The sequence below is a fragment of the Neomonachus schauinslandi genome, chromosome 4 (assembly GCF_002201575.2).
Source record: "Neomonachus schauinslandi chromosome 4, ASM220157v2, whole genome shotgun sequence".
NCBI lineage: Eukaryota > Metazoa > Chordata > Mammalia > Carnivora > Phocidae > Neomonachus > Neomonachus schauinslandi.
In genome coordinates this window covers 89,276,986-89,302,678 of record NC_058406.1, presented here as the reverse complement: position 1 = coordinate 89,302,678, position 25,693 = coordinate 89,276,986, and the positions used below count along the sequence as shown (strand labels likewise).

At 39.2% G+C, this 25,693-nt stretch overlaps 1 protein-coding gene across 1 annotated transcript in view; it reads left to right on the top strand.

Annotated features, from left to right (window-relative positions):
* VAV3 (vav guanine nucleotide exchange factor 3) overlaps nt 1-25,693 on the top strand; it is a 352,065-nt gene that overhangs the window by 77,926 nt on the left and 248,446 nt on the right. Inside the window, exon 2 of the mRNA XM_021690322.1 lies at nt 7,564-7,680. Coding sequence (XP_021545997.1) covers nt 7,564-7,680 — 117 coding nt within the window. The remainder of the gene's footprint in view (nt 1-7,563; nt 7,681-25,693) is intronic.

The following is a 25,693-nucleotide window of genomic DNA, read 5'->3' as shown; positions in this document are numbered from 1 at the left end:
GCTTGACCAAGTCTAAGCTGAGGCTCGGCTAACAAAAGAAAACGCCTGTACCTTAAAGTTTGTAAATAGGCTTCATCGTGATCTCTTCCATGCCTTTCAAAACTGTCAATCAGCTCATTAACAGCCACTCATAATTCAAATTATGTTAAACTCTCAAATTCAGTCTCTCCTTCAAATGGGATAATGAGCGTTCCATCAAGAAATGAGACCCCAAGGGGCATCTGTGTGGCTCAGATGGTTAAGCATCTGCCTTCAGCTCAGATCTTGATCTCAGGGTCCTGGGATTGAGCCCTGAGTTGGCTCCACACACAGCGGGGAGTCTGCTCCTCCCTTTCCCTCTGGCCCCCCATAAATAAATAAAATCTTAAAAAAAAAAATGAGACCCCGAGAACTTCTGTCTTCATCACGCAGCTTGACTGTTGGTGGTCCTTGTGAAAACTGCAGTAAGTCAGCAAGTGTACGTGGCTGTGAAGCTATATTAGAAATCACCAGCCTTCCCACGAGATACCATTTCTCAGTTGGGATTGAAGTAGCTCATTTCACAATAAACTGTGGAGGTTTTTCCCTGTTACGTAGCGTCAGTTAACACAACTGGTCCATTTTTTGCTCACAATTTTAGAGAAGTTGATGCTCAGTTTTTTCAGATAAAAAAGGGAAACAATCCTGCTTGTGCGCATATCATTGAGAAAGTCAAAATAGCTCTAACGCACATAGAGAAAGAGGCAACTGTACACCTTGTAAAAGGAGTAGGGGGAAGAGAACGTCTCAGAGCTGAATAGTGAGCTTTCGCAGCCTGACCTTTAAACGTTTCCTTTCTGGAACATCACTGTTGCTAGCTTTGAAGGGTTGTGTAGGAGGTTGCACCTTGAAAAGCCTTGTCTGTTGTGATAACTATCTGGTGATGAAACGGTATCTAATCTGGAGAGCTCTGGGTAATTTGGGGGTGTCTTAGACCTTGATGGTGCTAAAATTTCTTTGAAGGTTATCTGCATCTACTGAGTGCTTCTCCACCATTTTAATTCTTCCACTTGTAATAAATAAGCAGGCTGCTCATGTGTTTCTGAAGGGGCAGAGAGGGTGAGTGTGGTGGCTGAAGACTGATGCCTTTGCTGTTAGAATATGTCACTCATTACTGGATATTGCCGAAATGCTGCCTAGACCCTCATTACTGGGTCTTTCCAGACGTGAAGACAAGAGCTAACTGTCTCCCATCTGTGGCTCCTTTTCACACACCCTGTCCCCCAGCTGCTAAGCTACCATTTCCAGTGAGTGCCTTTACTGTAGGTGCAGAGCCCACGACAGAGCTATGGATATAATTCCTGATTCTTCTCTCTTCTCTCTCTCCCCACCCACCCCACACATACTCATCAGTTACTGGGTATTTCCTTTCCATATTACTTCATAGAGTTTTTTCAGTTCCTCCTCCTACTATCCTAGTCCAAATCACCCTAATCTTTTTTGTTGTTGTTTTCAGTCTCCTGGTGTTTATTTTTTTTAATTTTATATTTATTATGTTAGTCACCATACAGTACGTCATTAGTTTTTGATGTAGTGTTCCATGATTCAGATCACCATAATCTTTTTGTTAAATTAATATGGCAGCATCCTAACTGCCCTGTCTTGCCCACCTAACCCATATCATGTCCCTAATAAAGAGAAAAGAAAATGTTTAATCTGCACACTGCAAAAGGGAGCTAGTATAACACAGTAGTTAAGGATGTGGGCTCTGTAGCAAGAGTGTCTGGATTTGAATCATGGCTCTATTACTTTGGCAAATGCAGTTATATAACCTTGAATAAACTCAGTATGCATGAAAGAGAAAATGAAAACTTTCCTGATTTGAGTTGTCATGAGGGTTAAAGGACATAAACATGAGCACAGAGCTTGGTACATAGTACACATTCAAAAATTACTATAATAATACACATAAAATGCAAGCTGAGTGTTCTACCTTCCTATTTAAAACCCTTGAAGCTTACCATGTCTTCTAGGAGAAAGCCCACATCCCTTTGGCATGCCTTGTAAACCCTGGCTTCCCTTTCTAGCTCCACTGTCACTGCTGCCCTCCAGAAGGTTGTGTCCATTCGATACCGCTTCCATTGCCCCCAGCAGTCCATGCCTCATCTTGTGCTCATACACATGCTGTGCCGTTTACCCGGTACTTCCTTGTACCCCAAGTCTGGCGTCTTCCTTTCTTGTCTCTGAATGTCAGCCACTCTTCCTGTTTTTTGGTTGACTCTCACCTCCACTTCAGCTCTCATCTCATCTGTCACTTATTCCAGAAAGCTGTCTCTGATATTCCGGGACTCCCAAAGAACCTTGAATGCTTTCTTTATGGCAGTTGCCACATACTGTGTAATTGTGCATTTACTGGTCTGGATGCTCTGCCTGACCAGGATAACTCTTCTAGGGCAGTTTGGGTCATACTGGCTTTCTAAAAATACATAGTTCTTGGCAGTTTCATTCCATTAACATGTGTTTAATAAATTAAAGCAGTACCCAATTGGAGGTATGTTTTATGAAGTTTTATGATGCCTAGCATATAATCTGCACCTCAGTAATATTTGTTAAATGAGAAACTGCTGTTTAGACTTTTGTATAATTTTGGTAACTGTGTTGTGTGGATACATTTAATATTTAAAAAATCCTGAAGCTATTTAAAACTCTGATTCTTAAAATTTGAATTCTAAATTCTAAAAAGTCCTGAAGTTAGCTCATATAAATTAAATGCTTTAGCAGAGTTGTATAATTTTTGATCAAACACGAGGTTTGGTTATGAAATAATGAGATATATTTGTCCTTGTGTGTCGTAAACCATCTCTGAAGTCAATGTTTTATGCTACCACAGATGATACAAAGAACTATCCATGGCTACTAATCTAAAAGAATTTATAAACTGGGGAGAAAAAACTTATACTGAAATAATAATTGTCAAAACACCAATCACATCTCTAAGCATAAAACAAGCTCATGTGTTCATCAGTCATCTTCAATAAATTCAACTTTCCTTCATCTTAGCAGAGTAAGATAAGAGTTGGTTTATTAAGCATTCCACAAAGAAAATTGTAGAATTATCTGAGTGGTACATTAGAGATCATTTAGGCCAATCTTGTTTACATTAACTCTGTTGTGATAGATTGCTTAAGCAAAGGAAGGAGTTATTGGTCTGTTTGATAAAATTGGCTCATGTAATCTGGGAGCAGCCTGGTGCTCAGACTTTTATTTCTAAATACCATTTGCCATGTAAGTGGGAACGGACTTGCTTGGATAAATAGCTGATTCCAGAACTAGAGCAAAGAACATATGATGTGGATTTGGGACAACTTGATATAAGAAAATGAAGAAAATGGTGTTCTGTTAAAAGGACACAGGAACCAGTTTGAAGGGACCCCAAAATGGCCAAATTTGGGACAATATGAACATCAAAAAAAATGGTGATTATTACACAAGTAAAAAGGGTGGGAGGGAGGGCAGTGAAAGCTCCTTTTGTAAGAATACCGGCTAATAATTATGGAAGGAATGATAGAATCAGAAAGATCACTCTTTTGTAGTCCCAAGTGGAATAATCAAAGCAAGGGTTATTAGTGGATGGTAAGTCATGGTAAAAAATTGAGAAATATGACATGGTACCAAATTATCACCCCTAGGATTTTTATTAATATAAAGGGGCATATGTACCTTTACAATAGATGTGGCAGTAAACATTCTAACCAAGCAATGAAGCTAGCATCAATAATAATGGATTAACTTAACATTTTGTATCTTTAGATGTTAATAAATATGAATTTCATAGTATGAAGTATTTTTGCCAGAACTGTTTAATTTGCATTTAGACTTAGCTTTTGGTTCACTGGAAATACAAGTGATGGAGGAACAGGTTTAATGAGACCATGAAAATAGTAAGACAAAGGCAAAATGTGGGACCTTCTATAAGACAACTTGTCTGGACTCTTCAAAAAGTCAATGTTTTAAAAATGAAAGGTAGTGGAATTTCTCAATTAAAAGATACTGCAAAAATAAAGCAACCAAATGCAATGGGTAAAATTTAATTGGATCCTAGACTGGGGAGGACATAGCATAAGGAAACATAGGGTGGGCAACTGAGGAAATTTGAATATGGAATAGATATTAGATAACATAGAATTATTAATTTTCTTAGGTGTGATATTGTTATTTGTATGTAGGAAAATATCTTCATTCCTAGGAGATGCATATTGAGCTATTTAGGAGTGAAGTGTGATATCTGTAACTTGCTTCCAAATACTTCAGCAAAATACATTTTATAAATAAAGAGTTGGCATATAAAAGCAATATATAGGGGCACCTGGGTGGTATACTCAGTGAAGCGTCTAACTCTTGATTTCAGCTCAGGTCATGATCTCAGGGTCTTGAGATCCAGCTGGAGTCAGGCTCTTTGCTCATCGCAGAGTCTGCTTAAGACTCTCTCCCCCTGCATGTGCATGCGTTCTCTCTCTCTTTAAATAAGTCTTTAAAAAAATAAAAGCACATATATATGGCAGTATGTTCCAGTTATTGAGTAGGTGGAGTGTTCATTGTACTATCTTTTCAACTTTTGGTTTGAAATTTTTAAAAATAAACTGGAAAAAGAACAAGCTCAGCATGATGAAAACAAAACCTGTGTCTCCGGAGTGGCAGGCAGGCTGTCAGTCCCAGCTTTATCCAGTGCTTCTGCAATGGTATTGGGGCCCACTTCCTCCATCCCTCAACTTTGTTCCTGTGCATGCGCAGAGCTGAGCACCCATGAACATCAAGTGAAATGTGATCCTAGTGTAATTAGCTAAACTTCGGATAACTGTGAAAAATCTCCAAATAAGATTAACAGACAAGCTTGAGGCAGAACCTTGTGTTACTCATTTTTAGCATTTCCAGTGTCTGGAATGTTGTAGGTATTCAAAAACTGTTGACTGAAGAAATACCTACAGGGAAGACCAAATCTGAGGATTGCCTCAAAAAATGAGAGCATCCCAGTGACCTTTTCCAAATCCAGTAAATATTTATGGAATTTAATAGAATTGAACTAGTTAAAGAGTCAAATAAGGTTAAGGTTGGTTCCAGAAGTAAGGGGAAGATCTGCTTTTAAATATCTATGCAGTAATGACTACTTTTTTTTTTTTTTTTTAACTTTCAGAAATAATACTTTTCTGAGTTAAGGAAGCACTTGAGTGGAAGTGCTTTTCCTACACAGGGTGAAATCTGGGTTTGGTGAGAAATTTTCAGAGGGTGGCAGGTGCAATTATGCTTCTCCTTGGTGAGCTATGAGTTGGGCACTTAATTATGTAAAAAAATATTGTAAGAGAGCAGTTGCATAATCCCCAAGAGAGTAATTATTGTCTATCTTGGCAGAATGCAAGGCTTTTAATCTGTAAATAAGCAATCCTATGTGGAAGAGCTACATGTAGAGTGATTCTGTGTTGTAAAGGTCTCTTATGAATTTTTTAAAGTGCAAGTGGTAACTCCATGTGCTGATTGGCTTCTGCCTTTGTGCTTCAAAGGGTTTATGATGCTTCCCCTGTGGTTTTAACCCCTCCTGAAATATTTAAGCCTCTGAGAAGGATTCCTGTAAAGGATCAAACTGCATCTGAGTTAAGCCTGTAAAAAATCTGAATGTCTCAAATACCAAGGAAGTAAAACGTGCTCTAAGTTAAAAAACAAACAAACAAACAACAAAATAAAACATTGACAGTGCTAAAAAACAAAGAATGCTCAAATTAGCTGATGGGTTTCTCACTTATTGGGAGCTGCCACTGGAGCTCATATTTCCAAAAAGAAGTAATTCACTTTCAGGGTATGTGTGTTTTGCTTAGGTGGATCCGAGTCTTTTGGATACTGAAAGTAAATTTTGTTTTTAAAAATTGTCAATGGATCTGCCTTCCCTCTTGTTCCTGTTAGTGTTGATGAACTGAGCATTCTCTCTCCAAGTTAGATTTCTCCACTTGAGCAGTAGAGCCCCTACTCCCACCCCTTTGCCTACTCAAGGACCTCATTCGGGTGACTCACCTCTCTTGCATGACCAACTTTCTCTTCTCTACTGAATTATTCTCATCAAAATAAATACATGTTGTAACAGCTCCCATTGTTTTTAAAAAGGCCTTCTTTGACTTGTCTTTCTCTCTGATTACCTCTTCAATCCTCTGTTCCCCTTTGCAGCAAACTCCTTAAGAGTCTATATTCTATATTCTCTCTTCACTTCCTCTCTTCCCATTTTCTCTTGGACCTTCTCCAAGCACTCTGCTCCACATGAAACCTGCTTTTATCAAGGTGTACCCATGACCTTCACAGTGCCAGACTCCATGGACAGTGCTTGGTCAAATCTTATCTGCCTGTCCTGAGCAGCTAGCAGAGTTTATCATTTCTTCTTTCTAGAAACACTTTCTTTACTTCAGGGAAAACCTGTTCTCCTGGTTATTCTCTCTTCCTCACCAGTCACTTGTGCTCAGCCTCTTGGTGGGCTCTTTTCCTGATCTAAGATTACTCAGTCCCAGGTCCTTTCCTCTGTTTTCTCCCGAAGTCCTCTCAGGCAATATCCTGGTTAAAAATGTTCTGCATACTCTAAAGACTCCCAAATTTATCTCTGGAGTACACACCTGTACCCTGGACTGCAGACTTGTATATCTAGTTGCCTGCTGCCCCCATCCCATTGGATGACTAATGGGCATCTCAAATTTAACATGGTCGAAATGTAACAACTGGTCTTCCCAGGGTTGTCTCTAACCCTCCTATCTGCTTTCCCTGTCTCTATCTTTGCTCCACCCCCTTTCCATCTATATGAAAAATAGCAGCTGGAAAGACCCTAGTAAAACATCAGATCATATCCCTCCTCTGCCCCAAAGCCTCCAATGACTTCTGTCTTGGTCAGAGTAAAAGCTGGTCCAACAAGGTCTTTCGTCATCTGACCCCATTACCTTTCTAGCTCACCTCCTACCTTTCTCCCTGTCACTCACTCTGCTCCAGCTACATTGGCCCCTTCCTTAGACACACCCCACATATTTCTGTCTCAGGGCTTTGCCATGGGATGCTACTTTAAGTTGGAATGCTGTTTCTTGTACTTCACATGGCTTGTTCCTTCACCCCCTTCAAGTCTCTGGCTCTCCTCCCACTTACACCTTCTCTAACTATCCATTTAAGCCCCTCCCCCCCACCTCCCCCACCCCCGACCCCAGTGCTCCTGATCCTTCCTCCTGGCTTTCTTTGTTTTTTGTGTTTTTCATTGCACTTACCACCACATGAAAATAAAATACTTACTTTTTTGTTTTTGTTGCTGAGTTTTTTGTCTGTCTTTTCTTATTAGAATGTAGGTTTCACGGGATTTCATGACACTTCACGAGGGCAGAAATTTTGTGTATCTTCTTCATAGATGTAACACCTGTGCCTAAGCGGGTACTCAGTAAATACTGCTGGATTAATTGAAAAGCATCCTCAAAAGTCGATTGATTTTTTTTTTTTTCTTGTCATTTTTTTTTTTAATAGCATTCTGGGTGGACAGAAAATATAGAGCATTCAGAATGATTCACTATATACTAATAGCTATTTCCCATTCCTCAGTTTCTCTGTTTGAAGAACATAAGGACATTCCTCACAGCCTGTTGGGAGACCTTTGGAATGAGAAAGAGTGAACTCTTTGAAGCATTTGACCTGTTTGATGTTCGTGACTTTGGAAAGGTAATCACATTTCATTTTCTGTGCATTTTCTTTTACTGGGGAACATTTTACCAAATATTTATTGTTTCTTGTTGAAGGACATGTGACTTAAGTGGTCTAGGTATCTGCATTATGTAATTAAATTTCACACATAAGTGACTTAGCAAAAAAGCAAATAACAACATTGTCCAAATGGGACTAGAATTATTATTTTTAAAGATTTATTTGAGAGAGAGAGCAAGCACGAGCGAGTGAGGGGAGAGGCAGAGGGAGAGGATCTTCAAACAGACTTCCCACTGAGTATAGAGCCCAGCGCAGGGCTTCATCTCACCATCCATGAGATCATGACCTGAGCCAAAACCAAGAGTCAGACCCCTAACCGGCTGGGCTACCCCCATGCCCCAGGACTAGAACTATTTTTTTATTTAAAGCAGTACAAGGAGAGTCTTTTTACCCAGAAGTAGCTTTTCCTATTGGCTACCTCAGAGGGTAGGACTACGGTTTTCCATCCTACAAATAGTAGGACCAGTATTTTTTCCCTTCCAGTCTTTCCTATATCTGAAAGGCACCTAATTTTTGGAGATTGAGAATGTCCTGCTGCCCCTCTCTCTATTTTGATACTTGGGTAGGTGACTGGGAAGACATGAATCCAAAATGTTTGAGATTGTTAAGTAATTCCTATTGCTTGGATTTCAGCAGATACATGTTAGCTTGTTGGACTTCAATGATATTTACCACATGTAAATTGTTCTGCTATTTGCTGTTATTACTTGTATGTAGACCAAACACTTGTGTATAATAGGTGACAGAAATTATTCTTTTAAAAGTTGTGGTCATTTATTTTGAAGTGACTGGGCATAAACAAACTTTTTGCATGTAAGAAGTCATAAAAGAAGTAATTAAGGTGACCTTATTTTATCCCTTGTTGACATAATTGCATTATGAAAATAAGCACATAAGAATTAGGAAAAAATAAATGATACTCAGAAGTTTGCCCTTACTCTTGTAATTCAGGTGTTAGTATCTCATCAAAAGGCTGTTTGAGAGTGACACTTCATTTGATTTCTAAGATGTAATATTTTAGTTATAAAGTGAAAACCAAGCAATGGATTGGTTTGCTTGACCATTGGAATAAATTGCACAAACTTGAAACAGACACATAAAAAATTTGATGCAAGTATGGGTGAGCCACCTTGCCCAGGGCGAGAGAAGCCTTGGCTTCTTGACCCACAGTCCCTTTGTCATCTTTTGGAAGTCACCAGTCTTCTCATTCATCAGACTGTCAGTTTGGAAGCCTGTGCAAAAGGAAATGGTTATAAGACCTTGGTTTCTAAGATTCCTTTTTCCTCTGGCAAGCTGTGATTTAACTGTTTTGAGGTCCAAAAAAGTGATGGAGGATAACATGATAACAAATAAAAGTAACTGAAAACCAAGCCTGGTCAGGAGGTTGGTAGCATATTTGTCTGTGGCCAGGAAGTGAAGCCATGAAGACGAAGAGGAATCAACTAGAATTCCAGGTAAGGTGGATAGTCCTCTAAGTTGTTAGTCCTAAAAAACATCTTCATAGTTTAAAAAGATGTTTTCTTTATTCTTTGACTACTCCCCCCTATTTTTTAAAAAAAGTCTTTTTTGATTTTCTTTTCACTCTTTTGGGGAAATGAAAAATGAAAAGGAAATTAGGGAAATGACAAATGAAAAAAAGGTCTAGGCTTCTTAAACCTTTTCAAGGAGCTCTTCATTTTTCATTGAGGTTTGCAAGAAATGGTATTGACAAAGACTGGGAAATCATCTAAATTCTTTGGAAACACATGGCTTTGTTCTGGTGGAATACTGCTGTGCACTTACACAATGGAAGCTTTGTAGGAGTTGAGATAATAGAGTTCAGTGTGAAGGAGTAAACTGTATGCTTCTCAAGGGTAAATGTGTTTCTGTCTACTTAAAATATTTTGGCAATGATAAGTCTGAAACAGAGTTAAACTTGGGGATGTCATTGAGAACTTGATCCTGTACTCCGCACTTTAAAATCACATACATTTTTGCTACTGCCAAGATTGGTGCAGTTATTTCTTCCAAAACTGTATCTGGCCTAAATAAACCACTGAAAGTTTAAGAATTTAGGATGCTGTTTCATACCTTGCTAGTATTACCTTGCCAGTATTACTACCATTAAACATTATTACTTTAAGCAAAGCCATCGATCCTACCACTTACTGAAAACTTTTGAGATAATTGGTATCTTCAATCTCTCTCTCTCTCTCTATATATATATACACACACACACACACACACACACAACACACACACACCAACACACATATACATATACGTACACATAAATATATAATCATTAATCCTTACAATGGCCCTCTGAGATGTAAGTACTATTCAGATCACACATCTAGTAGAGACTGGAGCAATGATTTGAACTTAGCTCTGGCTGATTCTCACTGCTACCATGGTGCAAACGTTCACATAGCAGTCCAAGTACTTTGCACATATTGACTCAATCTTCATATCAGTCCCGCCACGTAGGTACCATTATCATCCCTACTTACAGATCCTGGGCTGTAAGTGACAGAACTTGGACAATTCATGCAGTTTTTAATTTTTACATTTAAAAAATGTGAATGGTGTGTTGATATAGACACCAAGTCATTCCTGGTATTGTGACTATAAATTTTAATAGGATGTAGACAGGTTAGTTTATTTCTCTTCATTCCTTGGGATTTAATTAAATTTTCAATTAACATAAAAAGAGAATATCTATAACTATATGCCCCCCTGTCTGCCTCAATTCATACAAATAACAAATCTAGGATTCATGTGTATTTGACACCTTTTTGCCTAGGAATATATTAATTGTAATAATATCTAATGCTTTTGTAGCATTTTGAAGCTTTGAGAGTACTTCATATCCCTGACCTCATTTGAGTTCCATGATAGTCATGTGAAGGAAACAAGCAAGTCTTCTCCTTTCTCAGATGAGGAAACTAAGAGATGGGAGGTTTAACAGTGATTTCAGGGTGTCCTTGTTTAGGATCTGGATCAGACCTTCTGACTTCCCAGCCCTTTGTTTTTCTTGTCTGCCATCTACGTCTGGGTCTTGCTGCTGTGGAAATGCACAGGGAGAAGGATGAACTCATGGGAGAAAGCCAAAGGAATATATGAAAATTAAAGCACAAGTGATCTGTGACTTGGCATCTAATTACACTCTTTTTTTTTTTTTTTTTTTTTAAAGAGAGGAAAGATTTAGGATACTGCATAAGCCTTTAGTATAATGGTGGTTGAAATTAAGAACTCTACCTGAACAAGTGTTTCACAGATTCTCATATGTACACAGGCAGTTGGATTTGAGCTAACCTTCCCCCCACTTCTCCATTGTGGTGTCGTCTGCTCCCTAATCTTTGTCTATGTTCTCCCTTGGTTCTGGGTTCCGGAAATCTACCCTGAATCATAGGCTTTGATATGGATAGGTTTTCTTTTGGAAATTAGGAAAATCCTGAGAAAACCAAAGGAATTTATGAAATTAAAAAGTTTAAGTGCTCTGTCACCTGACATCTAATTATTCTTTAGAAAGAGAGGATTTAGCATCCTACATGTGTTAACACGAATGAAAGTTTTTCTTTTAATTTTTGAGATAGTGAAGAGCACACACATTTTGGGCACTCTAGAGGGGCTTACGATAATTTTGCCTTTCAGCATTACTTTTAATTCCTAGTATTGAGCTCTTTACCCAGTGTTAAGAGAATATTCATTTTAATTCAAACTCATGTGTCAAAAAAAGAATATTCTGAGCATTTTCTATAACTTGATTTTGTATTTCAAATCACATAGGGATGGGGAATGAGTTTAGTAAGTTAGAAGGTTAACTTTTTTAAAGATTTTATTAGAGAGTGCACAAATAGGGGGAGTGGCAGAGGGAGAGGGAGAAGCAGACTCCCTGCTGAGCAGGGAGCCCGATACAGGGCTTGATCCCAGGATCCTGAGATCATGACCTGAGCCAAAGTCAGATGTTTAACTGACTGAGCCACCGAGACACCCAAGTTGACTTCTGTTAAAAAAAGATCCATCTTGGGGTGCCTGGGTGGCTCAGTCAGTTAAGTGTCTGACTCTTGATTTCAGCTCAGTTCATGATCTCAGAGTCGTGAGATCGAACCCTGTGTCAGGCTCTGTGCTGGGTGTGGAGCCTGCTTAAGATTCTCTCTCTCCCCCTTTCCCTCTGCCCCTCCCTGCCTCCAAATCAATCTTTTTCTGACCGTATAATAACAAACAAAGTAAAGTTGTCTCAGTTGACTTCTTTGCTTAAGAAATGTAATAAACAACTTCCTGCCCTAGAAAATTAGCAGTTATTAATTATAATACTTTTTACATTGCAACAGGATCCGTAAATTTCCTCACTTCCATGCTGCATAAATGATCTTCTATTCCTCTCTTCAGATTGTCATGTTCCGACTAACAATTTTGCTGTTTGGAAATGTTTCCAACTGAGCTGTCTGTTGGCACATTTATAGTGCGGAAGCACATGGGATTTTTCTTCAATGAGACCATTTCTAGTGAGTAATAGAAATCCTGTTGATGCTGGTGTCCAGATGAGTGATGAAGTCAGCTCCTTCCTTTGGTTGCTCTGGGTGGTGGAAGGGCCTACTTCTTGCTACCAACAGACTTCACATCTGTTGTTTCAAGCATTGTTAAGCACCTTTCAAGTGTAAGGTGATAGGTTTTCTTGAATCAAAGAAAATCCCACCTAATGAAAAGTAGTTCTAGCTGATTTTAGTAGCAATAGGATAGTTGCAGTGTGTTAAGGTTCAGGACAGGCACTGCCAAAAGGAAGTCAGAGCATTGGCTTAGAGGTGGGTCAGGGTTACAGGTTAGAACATTGTTGAGAGAGAGGTAATTGTGTGTTTGGGTTAAGAATATGGTTTCTGAGTTGGATCTTGGTTTAATTCTGGTTATACTCCTTACAAATTTGTGATCTTGGACAAGTCACTTAACTTCATTGAGCTTCAGTTCCTCATCTATAAATTGACGATAGGGAAATGTATGTAAAGTGTTTAACAGAGTATCTAGGTTTAAAGCATGTACTTGATAATTATTAGTTATTACTCTTATTGTTACTATTATTACAACTGTCATTACTAGTGTTAATTGATTTATGATTCAGCGGTAAACATAGGGGTTGAATTTTGAATTGAGTGCAAGAATTAATAACTGCAGGGGTGAGACGAGGAAATAAGCTTTTTCTTTCTAATGGGTCATAGGGTTAATCTATTTTATTCTGCACAGCTGTCTTTCTCCCTTCTTCTGTGGGCCTGGATCTCCTTTGAGAAAGCACCCTTTTCCAGTTATGTAGTTTGGATGGGTTTAATCAATTAGAATACCTCATCTCTTTGGCCATAGGGAAGGGTTTGGGGTGGGGCAGGTCACTCAGTTGGGACCAAGATGAGTGTGTTGAGACATTTTTAGGGGCGGTTCTGTTGTGATTGCCACCTGCTTTGAGGCTTGGAAGAGCCACAGCCATCTGGGTACTGCATGGAGTTTCAAAACAGACCCAGTTTAGAGGAAACAGAGCTGAGGAGGATCCTACTGGTATCATGTGTGGCTGGAATAAAGCTGTGCCCAAAGCCAACTCCATATATGTATGGATTTTTCCATGACATGAACCAATATATTCTTCCTTTTTTTTTTCTTCAAGCCAGTTTTCCTTAGATTTCTCTCACTTTTGGTGGAGAGAAGTAAGTGATTCACCTGGTTTTGTCAGTCAGATGATTTCAGTTGTGTAGATAACTCTTCTATTACCACAGTTCCACACAACTTGGAGACCATTTGGTAGCCTCTATGTCTTTTATCATATATAGAAAAGGAGGTATGAAGACTGAGTCTTAGAATATCTCTCTTTTGCAGTGTGTAAATAATTATGTAGAAGTATAGTCCCAGCTTTGTGGTAAATGCTTTCTGTTCCTTACCATTGACCCAAGCAGTATCATAGATCTTCAGGTTTGAAAGAGACTCTCTAAGTCATCAGATACCCTTCTCCAGTTTGTCTGTGCTCCACAGGATTAAGCAAATGGACATGTATGCCTCTGCAGACTGGGGGCTCACTTCTTCCTGAGGCCCCCAGCTGTATCTATGTATTTGGGCCATACAGAAAGATTTGAAGATGACCTTAAAACCACAGGGTAAAAAGGACTGAAAGAGGCCTCCAACACATTCACCTGGGGATGAATAGGGCTTGGAGATATTCACTGATTTGGACAAAATGGTCCAAGAAGTCAGAAAACGCTAGAGGATTCTGTGTGACCTCTGGGCTCTCACTTCATTCCTCTGAACCTCAGGTTCCTCATTATAAATGGGATAATAATTTCTATCATACAGAATTATTGTGAAAACAGGGTTAATTTATGTAAAATGCCTGGCATATTGCTCAGGAAATGATTGAATGAACCAATAGATCCAGTATGGAACCAGTAGTTTGGGTAGATACAGATCATTCAGGGTTCTGAATGTAGATATGTGTAAAGTCAAAAAGACGATTGTAGTGGTATTTTTTGAAAGTTTATTTGGTTTTATACTTTCTGGCTCAGTATTAAGAAAATTATAATACGCATGTATGTATGCATGTATGCACCCATATGGTTATTTATAACTTACATTATTCCTAGGTTTTTGTGGTAAGAATAGGTTTAACTTTTTTTTTTTTTTTTTTTTTTTTTTTTTTTGGTGCATAGAGATCAGTTGAGAGCTGCAGCGAAACTTTTCCTGAAGGCAGTTGATGCCTTAACACTCAATAAATGTTTTTTCCCCCTAGGATATAAACTAAATTAGCAGTTACATCAGATTCAGGATAGGAAATGGTTTGGTTCTTTGCCTTAAATTGCCATTTAAAAATAAATTTGCTGAGAAAACCAAGGGATACATAGTTAACTTAATGTAGAAAAGGCTTGGAAATTGTCTGTGTAATGGAAATTCACAACTGTCTATACCATCTCCACTAAGAGGCATTAGTGTGTACCCCCTCTCCCGCCCAGTTTATTAGCAGAGACATGCTGCTATCAAGCTGCCTTGACATTGTGAGCTCAAATTTCTGGCCCATCTGTAATGCCTTATAATACACCTTATGAGAGTGTTTGCTTGGGTGCGTCCTATAGTTTGTGTGTGTTCACTTTTTCACCCTTCCCAGCCTAACTTGGACACCTCAGGTGCATGTATAATAGTGCAAGGACCTCTTCTTGCCCAGCCTGTGCTGTTTGCTCAGGCTAGCCTCTCAGCATTTGTACCTGGATGCTGGTTAATTTCCACATTCTCATCACTACTTCCAGTGCTCTTGGGTGGTGGGGAGCTTGCCCTCTGAAGCACCACATACATCCCAACACCGCAATACTTGAGAACCTGTAATCGGTACCCTACTACCTGTGCATCTCTTGGAATTTTACCTGGCTTTCTCGGTCACAAGAAAACCTCCCTTCCCAAAGACCTGTGAGCTTCATGTAGGTGCAGGTGGTTTCAGAGACTTCACACTGGCATGGTTTGAAAGATACATACTGGCTAGTGCATGTGCACTGACCAACAGTTAGAAATGTTTTTCATATCTCTGTATATAACTAGGATGAATTATCTTGGCATGTAAACATAATCTCTCTTTTTACAATTATTTTTTGAACTCTCACTCTTGAGAAGTTTGACATTTCTCAAAGTGTTTCTCATCCCAAATTATTCAAGAGTCTCTGGGGCTTTTGCAGTCATAGGGCCCTAATCAGTCTTGTTTCAAAACACCACAAGGAGATCAACTTCCGGTTGATGGCATGGTTCTATTGAAGACTGGTCCCACGAGGTTTCTTCAGTAGCTCTTGTTCTCTGATGCTGGTATGCTCTTATAGTTCCAGTGTGGCTCAGTGTGACACTACCCAAACCAGCTTCCTTCCATCCCCACAAATTTTAGCTTCTGCATTGAACCTGGTCAGGCCACATTTCCCAGGCTTAGCAGTGAATATGGTTCAGCAGCTCATGGTATTCTTTCCAGCCAGCAAGCTTGAGTCAGAGCCTCCTTATTCAGCCACTACGGGGGTACCAACTTCAACTCTTGGAGCAGCATTTGGGATCTCTGGTCTCTGTTCTTCCAGAAGGCCCTGGGCTTTCAGCCAACTTCCAACTTAGAGCAGACTATCCTACCAGGGCTACTGTGAGGAGTCAACCTCTGTCAGCCCACAAAGGCTTTCCTTACTTTCTGTCCCTTGAGCAGTAGGTGGTTTGCTTGTATTTACATAACTAAGGGAGAGTTTTCCAGTGATTCCTTCCTGAACAAAGAAAGCTTGTTCTAAGGCCTCCTTTTGTGTGTCCTTAAGCCTAGAAGGAGGGAACAGTTTCTGGCCTTCCCTAATGTGTATGTCCTCTGGTTGGCTGTTAACACAGTTACTACATTATTAGCAGTATTCTTTTTTTGTTTTTGGACAGAGCTGGCCTTTCTAGCAACCTCTACATCTATTTCAGTCTTTGCTAGTATATGTCACAGGGCTACATAGTACTAGACAGATTTTCCCATTTCTACTATCCCTCACAGAACTCTCGTACCTGAGCCATGCAGGATCATTCTTTACACCTTAATGATTATTCAGGCGCATTTTTTTTGGGGGGGGGTCTGCTTTCTGATTGTTTTTGAGCCAGTTTAAAAAACTCTTCACTCTTCACTCAGTTGAAAACTTCTAGAATAGCATTTCCCAAGGAAGTTCATTGTCTTGAGAAATATTAATAGATAGCCTAGGAAAAATACTCCTGTCCAAATAAGTTAGTTAAACTGCATATTATGTCCTCTCTCTATGGGATATGGCAGAGTACTAGTTTTTTTTATTTTTTATTCTTTTCCAGCCCATTTCTATTTGGCTAAAGCTGTTGCCAGGGACTAAATAGTTACAAATGCCTCAGTTGAGGCCCTCATCACTGGGGTTATAGAAATAGTCTTCTAAGTAGCTCCCCACCTTCAGGTTTGAATCACTCCAAACTAGTCTTCAGAGTAATCTTAAAAAAAAAAAATGCAAAACTGATCCTGTTATTCATAGGTTTAAAACATGAGGGTGGATCTCTGTTGCTTAGAAGAAAGTCCAAACCGTTTTACAAGTCAAACAAAGTCGTGATCCAGACCCCTTGTCTGCCTTTCTAAACCATATTCCTTGCTTCCTTATTCCTTGTTTTCCTACCTCCATTACCCACCTTGCTTCAGTCCCACCAAACTACTAAGTCATCATCACTCTCCAGATTAATATTATTAATATTGTTTCCTTTGCCTGGAGTGCTCTTTCCTTCCCATACCCCTACCCCTTGTCTTTAGTGACTTATTTTAAGATCACACACATAAATACACTGCTTGAAATCTGAGAATGTGTGATTTATCCAGAACTCTGGATGTAGTTGATTCTTGGATGTATTGAATAACCCCCAGGGCCTGACTTTGCTCATGTGTCTCGGCCTGTTTCCTCAGTTCTAGCTGGACCTTTGTCCTCTTCTGTCCTGCACAAATTTGACCTTGACACATGAAATCTGCTCTCTTCCTTAGCTCATTCTGAGACTTTGAGATCAAATAAACCTGGCTTTCCTCCTCCCCCATCCCCAGCTACCAATGTGGGAAAGTTACTCAACTTCTCAGGGCCTCCATGTTTTGATCTATAAGATGGCCCTGATGGTGATGTTTACCTCCCAGGGCTGTGGTAAGGAGTGTGCATCCGATTCTGTGGCGATCTGCACAGCTAGCACGGTGTGGGGCACAGTTCACCCATCATTCCTTCATTCTGCAAATGTTTGCATGCTTATTCTGCTGGGCACTGCCAAGTGCTGCTTAATCAATGTGGACAGGCAGTCTTCTGCCAAGTTGCTATTTGAGTTTAGGAAACAAAACAGGTAGGGCATAAATAAACAAGATAATTACAACCAATGATAAGTATTATTGAGGAAATAGAGTAGAATGATGAACTACTGGAGGAAACCACTTTAGACGGGGGTAAGCAAAATCTGTTTAAAATGCTGGAGACCCAGTGGGAGGCAGATGTTAGTGCTACTGCATACTTAGTAAAAATTAAATTTTAGCTAAGTTACAAAGCAAATTTTAACTAGATTCTAGTCCCACTTCTTCCTGCAGAACCCCTTGGGATAGTCCTTTAACTTGGTCTCCACTTCCTCAACTCTAAAATCTCATCTGATTGTAAATTGCCACTTACTGGTAAATGTAAAAAGTACACATTGTATTTTATAAAGTGATGTTTTGATAATTCTTAGTTGTGTAATCCTCTCTAAAAATATCTAGGCTTAGGCTTTTAGCCAAGGTCTATTCTATTTTCAGTAATATTGATGTTCCTTTAAAAACTTGAGAATTTATAAAGACTTAACTGTATATATACACTTACATACACATATAAAGGCATTATAAAGAGATGGAAGCATGTTAAAGAATATTGCTTTGATTTTGCATCTTTACTGGATATACTTATAAGAACATTGGTAATTCCAGAAGTGGAAATCTAGGTTGAGAACTGAAACTGAGCTTCTCTTTGCTGTGTCAAGGGTTCCTCCAGAGATCAACATGGAATCTTTTGGGTAGTATTTTTTTTAAAATTCTGTATTCTTAGCATACATGTAAATAAGCACACAGATAACAGGTTTACAGATATACCAAGATAACTATATGAAATATAGACATATCACTTGTAGTAATTTAATTATTGCCCTTTTGTGTATAAGTATATGCATAAACATAATTTATGATTTTAACTTGCGTGCATATATTTTAAGTACCACATAACTGCATATTGTAATTCCTATTACATGATGACCTATCTGAGCTTCATTATATCTTTGGTTAACGTTGTTTACATATCATATAAGCTATTTTTTAAAAAGGCTTTTAAACCGAAGGTGCTTTTCATCCTCTCTTTAAGGAATGCACCATATTGCAGAAGATATAAGTAATTAAATCATGACAATATAGCATGCTAAGTGCAATAACTGACAAATGAAAAGATGCTGTGCAAGAGAAAGGGATCAGCTCTTCCTAAATATGGTTAAGGAAGGTGCCTCAGTTTATGCTTCATCTAGACAGAAAAACAGGCTGGGGTGCTGCTGTTGGCTGTTGTCAGGAACTTACCAAGACTATGTCTTTGTTACCATTTTATTTAATCCTCACAGCAACCCTATGATGTTGGTATTTGTCCATTTTATGGCTGAAGAAACTGAGGCTCAGAGTTACAAAAACAAATCCTAGCTTGTAGGCAAAGCAGTGTGGATCTGAGACAATGTCTGCCTAACTCCAAAGGTCCTGTTCTTAATGATCTTACTGCACTGCCTCCAAGCAGAGCACAGTGGGAAAGCACCTTCTAGGTAAAGGGGAAGGTCCTATATGAAGACACAGAAGAGGGATCCATGTGTAATATTTGGCGTTCTGCAGAGTCCTAGTAGCTTGTCTGTAAGATGAAGCTGGAGTGAGCAGGACCTTGAGGGCCAGCAGAAATTGGGGCCAGGGTGTGTGGGCTCTGGGGTCTTGCAGAGTCTTCATGGATTCTGATGTCAGGCCAGAGAATAGTTTTTTTTTTTTTTTTTTTTATAGGTTTTATTTATTTATTTGACAGAGAGCGACATAGCGAGAGCAGGAACACAAGCAGGGGGAGTGGGAGAGGGAGAAGCAGGCTTCCCGCAGAGCAGGGAGCCCGATGTGGGGCTCGATCCCAGGACCCTGGGATCGTGACCTGAGCCGAAGGCAGACGCTTAACGATTGAGCCACCCAGGCGCCCCAGAGAATAGTTTTTAACAGACATGAGATGACCCGTTGTACACTTGGCCTAAGCGTGGTCATCAAGGGGAAGACTGGATAGGACTGCTGTGATGCCGGCAATTGGAAGGGCAGGTAAGACTAAAGCAGTGTGGATGAAAACTATGCAGATCTTTCCAGAGCAACGGCAAGACAGGCTTAGAGCTTGAGAGCTTTTCAGCATTTAGGAATTGATGTGACCAGGGAAAGGGTAAGCAGAGGGAAGAGAGAACATTGAATCCTAAGCTTCTCCTGAGTGGTTGGAAGGGAAGTAGAGTTCACTGAAGGGGAAAAAGTGGAACAACAGCAGGTGCAACTTAACAGCGTTTGTTTTAATATAAGAATTCTAATGGCATTTACGCTCACTTTCTGTAGATGTGTTTTGCAACCCATTATTTATCTGTTTTATTTTGTAAATGGTTTTACTATATTTGACATCCTTAATTTTCCCTGTATTTCGATTTTGATTTATTATCTATTTTTTAATTTTTGTACTTGCTACTTATCTAGTAGAGATTTGGTCTTTGGTAGAAGAGGTAAAAACTTTTCTTTGAGTTTACTTATTTTTTAAAAAAAATTGTAACATTTAAAATTTTTATAGTAGGAAACTTTCTAGGCATTTTTGTCTGTTCCAAAGGTATGGCAAATACATGCTGATTAGTACACACATTCTTATTTACAGGTTAGCTCTTGGGACATACCTCCTCTCAACTGTGTTCAGTCATATTACCTTAAAAGTAAGGTGTAGTTTATCCAAAATACATATGGAGTTATCGAGTCTAATTTGCTTTCAGTAAATTGTTACTGTGAATATGGTGGTTGAGAAATCCACAAGGAGAACTGGTTAACTCCAGTAGGCGATATAATAGCCAATTTACTTTTCTGTACAAGCAGCAATGATGTCAAACTCTTGGCCTTTCATCCTTTAACTGTTGTGCCTGTGTATTTCCTATCAACAGGATCCTCTAGAAGAGGATGGTATTTTCCATATTTATTCTCCCTGTTTTTTTAAATGACTTACACACATCTGTAGCAATAAAGGAGTGCTGGTGTTCGCATTCCATGCTCAGAGGAGTGGTATGGGGTCAGAACTGGATGAACGCTCTCATCTGCACAGATTTACCAGAGGAAGCGTGCATCAGGAGTGTTATGAACACCAAACAACGACAGGAAATAATCCCTGGGAGTCATGCAGCTGTGTGGAGTCCGGCCACACAAGCTTCCTCTGGATAGAGTTTAGTTTCTGAGTTGCTTAATTTCTACCTACAGCACCTGTGTCTTTTGGGGACTGTTGGAGAAATACTAATTGATTATGGGCCTTTCTTTGGTTTGCCTCAAAGCCATGGGGGTATGAAAAGTCCTGCTGAATCAGCATAATGTCTGAAAACTGTCAGGATGAGCCAGGCACAGAGTAGACAAAAATCATTAAGTTGGAATGAATGAACGGCATTTACATCTTCCAGGAATATTCCTTCTTGGAAATTGCACATGAGCAATTTCACAGTAAATGTGCTTGGGGACCCTAGGTGTAGGCTTTACCTTGCTACTCTTCTCCTGTATTTCTCTGTAAAGGATAGGAAGAATGATGCTTGCTGCTTCTGGGTGGGCAGAACCTCATAGATTTCTACTCTTTAAGCTGTCTTTTTGAAGTAGTGGCCTACTCATACTTGATCTTAGACAAAATAATTATCTAGAATGGTTGTGTTATGGCATGGATGTGTAGTACACGATTTTTATTGGTCAGCCTAGGTCAAGTTTTGAAGACTGATTGCATTGGCTGTGGATTGGGCAAAGTAATAAAATGCATAGAAGGCTAGATTCAGTTTAGAATTAACTCTGTGTCTTTCCGTCTGTCTATAGTGTTTAACATTGCATTAGCAGCAATCACTGCTGATGTTTTTCTAATAGCCTGTTAGGTTTCTGGTAGGAAGCAGCAGAACAATATGAACTTACTGATTTCCAGATAATAAAGTAAAATTTCTTAGGGAGCTCATAATTTAAAATTTCATGGCATTATAATAAAACTACTATAACATACAGTAAAAAGGAGATGGCATTAGTTAGCATTGGTTCTCCAAAAAAAAAATTGCTGAGGGGTTTTTACATTTGTTGTAACTTGGGTTTGGTCAGTAGATTGCATCCAAAACTTTCATAAGTGTAAATAGACCCTTAGGTAGATAAACAAGTGAACATATATATCATTTTTTATTATGTTAATCACCATACATTACATCATTAGTTTTTGATGTAGTGTTCCATGATTCATTATTTGCGTATAACACCCAGTGCTCCATGCAGTACGTGCCCTCTTTAATACCCATCACCAAGCTAACCCATCCCCCCAACCTCCTCCCCTCTGGAACCCTCAGTTTGTTTCTCAGAGTCCATCTCCCATGGTTCGTCTCCCCCTCCGTTTTCCCCCCCTTCATTTTTCCCTTCCTGCTATCTTCTTCTTCTTTTTTTTTTTTTTTTAACATATAATGTATTATTTGTTTCAGAGGTATAGGTCTGTGATTCATCAGTCTTAGACAATTCACAGCACTCACCATAGCACATACCCTCCCCAGTGTCTATCACCCAGCCACCCCATCCCTCCCACCCCCCACCACTCCAGCAACCCTCAGTTTGTTTCCTGAGATTAAGAATTCCTCATATCAGTGAGGTCATTTGATACATGTCTTTCTGATTGACTTATTTCGTTCAGCATAATACCCTGCAGTTCCATCCACGTCGTCGCAAATGGCAAGATCTCATTCCTTTTGATGGCTGTATAATATTCCATTGTATATATCTACCACATCTTCTTTATCCATTCATCTGTTGATGGACATCTTGGCTCTTTCCATAGTTTGGCTGTTGTGGACATTGCTGCTATAAACATCGGGGTGCATGTACCCCTTCGGATCCCTACAGTTGTATCTTTGGGGTAAATACCCAGTAGTGCAATTGCTGGATCGTATGGTAGCTCTATTTTCAACTTTCTGAGGAACCTCCGTACTGTTTTCCAGAGTGGTTGCACCAGCTTGCATTCCCACCAACAGTGTAGGAGGGTTCCCCTTTCTCCGCAACCCGCCAACATCTGTCATTTCCTGACTTGTTCATGTTAGCCATTCTGACTGGTGTGAGGTGGTATCTCATTGAGGTTTTGATTTGGATTTCCCTGATGCCAAGTGATGTTAAGCACTTTTTCATGTGTCTGTTGGCCATTTGGATGTCTTCTTTGCAGAAATGTCTGTTCATGTCTTCTGGCCATTTCTTGATTGGATTATTTGTTCTTTGGGGCTTGAGTTTAGTAAGTTCTTTATAGATTTTGGATACTAGCCCTTTATCTGATATGTCATTTGCAAATATCTTCTCCCATTCTGTCGGTTGTTTTTTGGTTTTGTTGACTGTTTTGCTGTGCAAAAGTTTTTTATCTTGATGAAGTCCCAATAGTTCATTTTTGCCCTTGCTTCCCTTGCCTTTGGCAGTGTTTCTAGGAAGAAGTTGCTGCGGCTGAGTCAAAGAGGTTGCTGCCTGTGTTCTCCTTTAGGATTTTGATGGACTCCTGTCTCCCATTTAGGTCTTTCAACCATTTTGAGTCTGGTTTTTTGGTGGTGTAAAGAGATGGTCCAGTTTCATTCTTCTGCATGTGGCTGTCCAATTTTCCCAACACCATTTGTTGAAGAGACTGTCTTTTTTTCCATTGGACATTCTTTCCTGCTTTGTCAGAGATTAGTTGACCATAGAGCTGAGGGTCCATTTCTGGGCTCTCTATTCTGTTCCATTGATCTATGTGTCTGTTTTTGTGCCAGTACCATACTATCTTGATGATGACAGCTTTGTAATAGAGCTTGAAGTCCCGAATTGTGATGCCACCAGCTTTGCTTTTCTTCTTCAACATTCGTCTGGCTATTCGGGGTCTTTTCTGGTTCCATACAAATTTTAGGATTATTTGTTCCATTTCTTTGAAAAAAGTGGATGGTATTTTGATAGGGATTGCATTGAATGTGTAGATTGCTCTAGGTAGCATTGACATCTTCACAATATTTGTTCTTCCAGTCCATGAGCATGGAACGTTTTTCCATTTCTTTGTGTCTTCCTCAATTTCTTTCATGAGTATTTTATAGTTTTCTGAGTACAGATTCTTTGCCTCTTTGGTTAGATTTATTCCTAGGTATCTTATGGTTTTGGGTGCAATTGTAAATGGGATTGATTCCTTAATTTCTCTTTCTTCTGTCTTGTTGGTGTATAGGAATGCCACTGATTTCTGTGCAGTGATTTTATATCCTGCCACTTGATTGAATTCCTGTATGAGTTCTAGCAGTTTTGGGGTGGAGTCTTTTGGGTTTTCCACATAAAGTATCATATCATCTGCAAACAGTGAGTTTGACTATTTCTTTGCCGATTCGGATGCCTTTTATTTCTTTTTGTTTTCTGATTGCTTGGCTAGGACTTCTAATACTATGTTGAATAGCAGTGGTGACAGTGGACATCCCTGTCCTGTTCCTGACCTTAGGGGGAAAGCTCTCAGTTATTCCCCATTGAGAATGATATTCACTGTGGGTTTTTCATAGATGGCTTTTATGATATTGAGGTATGTACCCTCTATCCCTATACTCTGAAGAGTTTTGATCAAGAAAGGATGCTGTACTTTGCCAAATGCTTTTTCTGCATCTATTGAGAGGATCATATGGTTCTGGTACTTTCTTTTATTAATGTATTGCATCACATTGATTTGCAAATGTTAAAACAACCTTGCAGCCCAGGGATAAATCCCACTTGGTTGTGGTGAATAATCCTTTTAATGTACTGTTGGATCCTATTGGCTAGTATTTTGGTGAGAATTTTTGTATCCATGTTCATCAGGGATATTGGTCTGTAATTCTCCTTCTTGATGGGGTCTTTTCCAGTTTTGGGATCAAGGTAATGGTGGCCTCAAAACGAGTTTGGAAGTTTTCCTTCCATTTCTATTTTTTGAAACAATTTCAGAAGGATAGGTATTAATTCTTCTTGAAATGTTTGGTAGAATTCCCCTGGGAAGCCATCTGGCCCTGGGCTTTTGTTTGTTGGGAGATTTTTGATGACTGCTTCAATTTCCTTAGTGGTTTTAGGTCTGTTCAGGTTTTCTATTTCTTCCTGGTTCAGTTTTGGTAGTTGATACATCTCTAGGAATGCATCCATTTCTTCCAGGTTATCTAATTTGCTGGCATATAGTTGCTTATAATGTGTTCTCATAATTGTTTGTATTTCTTTGGTGTTGGTTGTGATCTCTCCTCTTTCATTCATGACTTTATTTATTTGGGTCATTTCTCTTTTCTTTTTGATAAGTCTGGCCAGGGGGTTATCAATCTTGTTAATTCTTTCAAAGAACCAGCTCCTAGTTTTGTTGATCTGTTCTTCTGTTCTCTTGGTTTCTATTTCATTGATTACTGCTCTGATCTTTATTATTTCTCTTCTCCTGCTGGGTTTAGGCTTTATTTGCTGTTCTTTCTGCAGCTTCTTTAGGTGTAGGGTTAGGTTGTGTATTTGAGACCTTTCTTGTGTCTTGAGAAAGGCTTGTATTGCTATATACTTTCCTCTTAGGACTACCTTTGCTGCATCCCAATGATTTTGAACAGTTGTGTTTTTGTTTTCATTTGTTGTCGTGAATTTTTTAAATTCTTCTTTAATTTCCTGGTTGACCCATTCATTCTTTAGTAGGATGTTCTTTAGCCTCCATGTATTGGAGTTCTTTCTGACTTTCCTCTTGTGATTGAGTTCTAGTTTCAAAGCATTGTGGTCTGAAAATAGGCAGGGAATGATCCCAATCTTTTGGTACCGGTTGAGACCTGATTTGTGACCTAGGATGTGATCTATTCTGGAGAATGTTCCACGGGCACTAGAGAAGAATGTGTATTCTGTTGCTTTGGGATGGAATGTTCTGAATATGTCTGTGAAGTCCATTTGGTCCAGTGTGTCATTTAAAGTCTTTATTTCCTTGTTGATCTTTTGCTTAGATGATCTGTCCATTTCAGTGAGGGGGGTGTTAAAGTCCCCCACTATTATTGTATTGTTGTTGATGTGTTTCTTTGCTTTTGTTATTAATTGGCTTATATAATTGGCTGCTCCCATGTTAGGGGCATAGATATTTACAATTGTTAGATCTTCTTTTGGATAGACCCTTTAAGTAGGATATAGTGTCCTTCCTCATCTCTTATTATAGTCTTTTGTTTAAAATCTAATTTGTCTGATATAAGGATTGCCACCCCAGCTTTCTTTTGGTGTCCA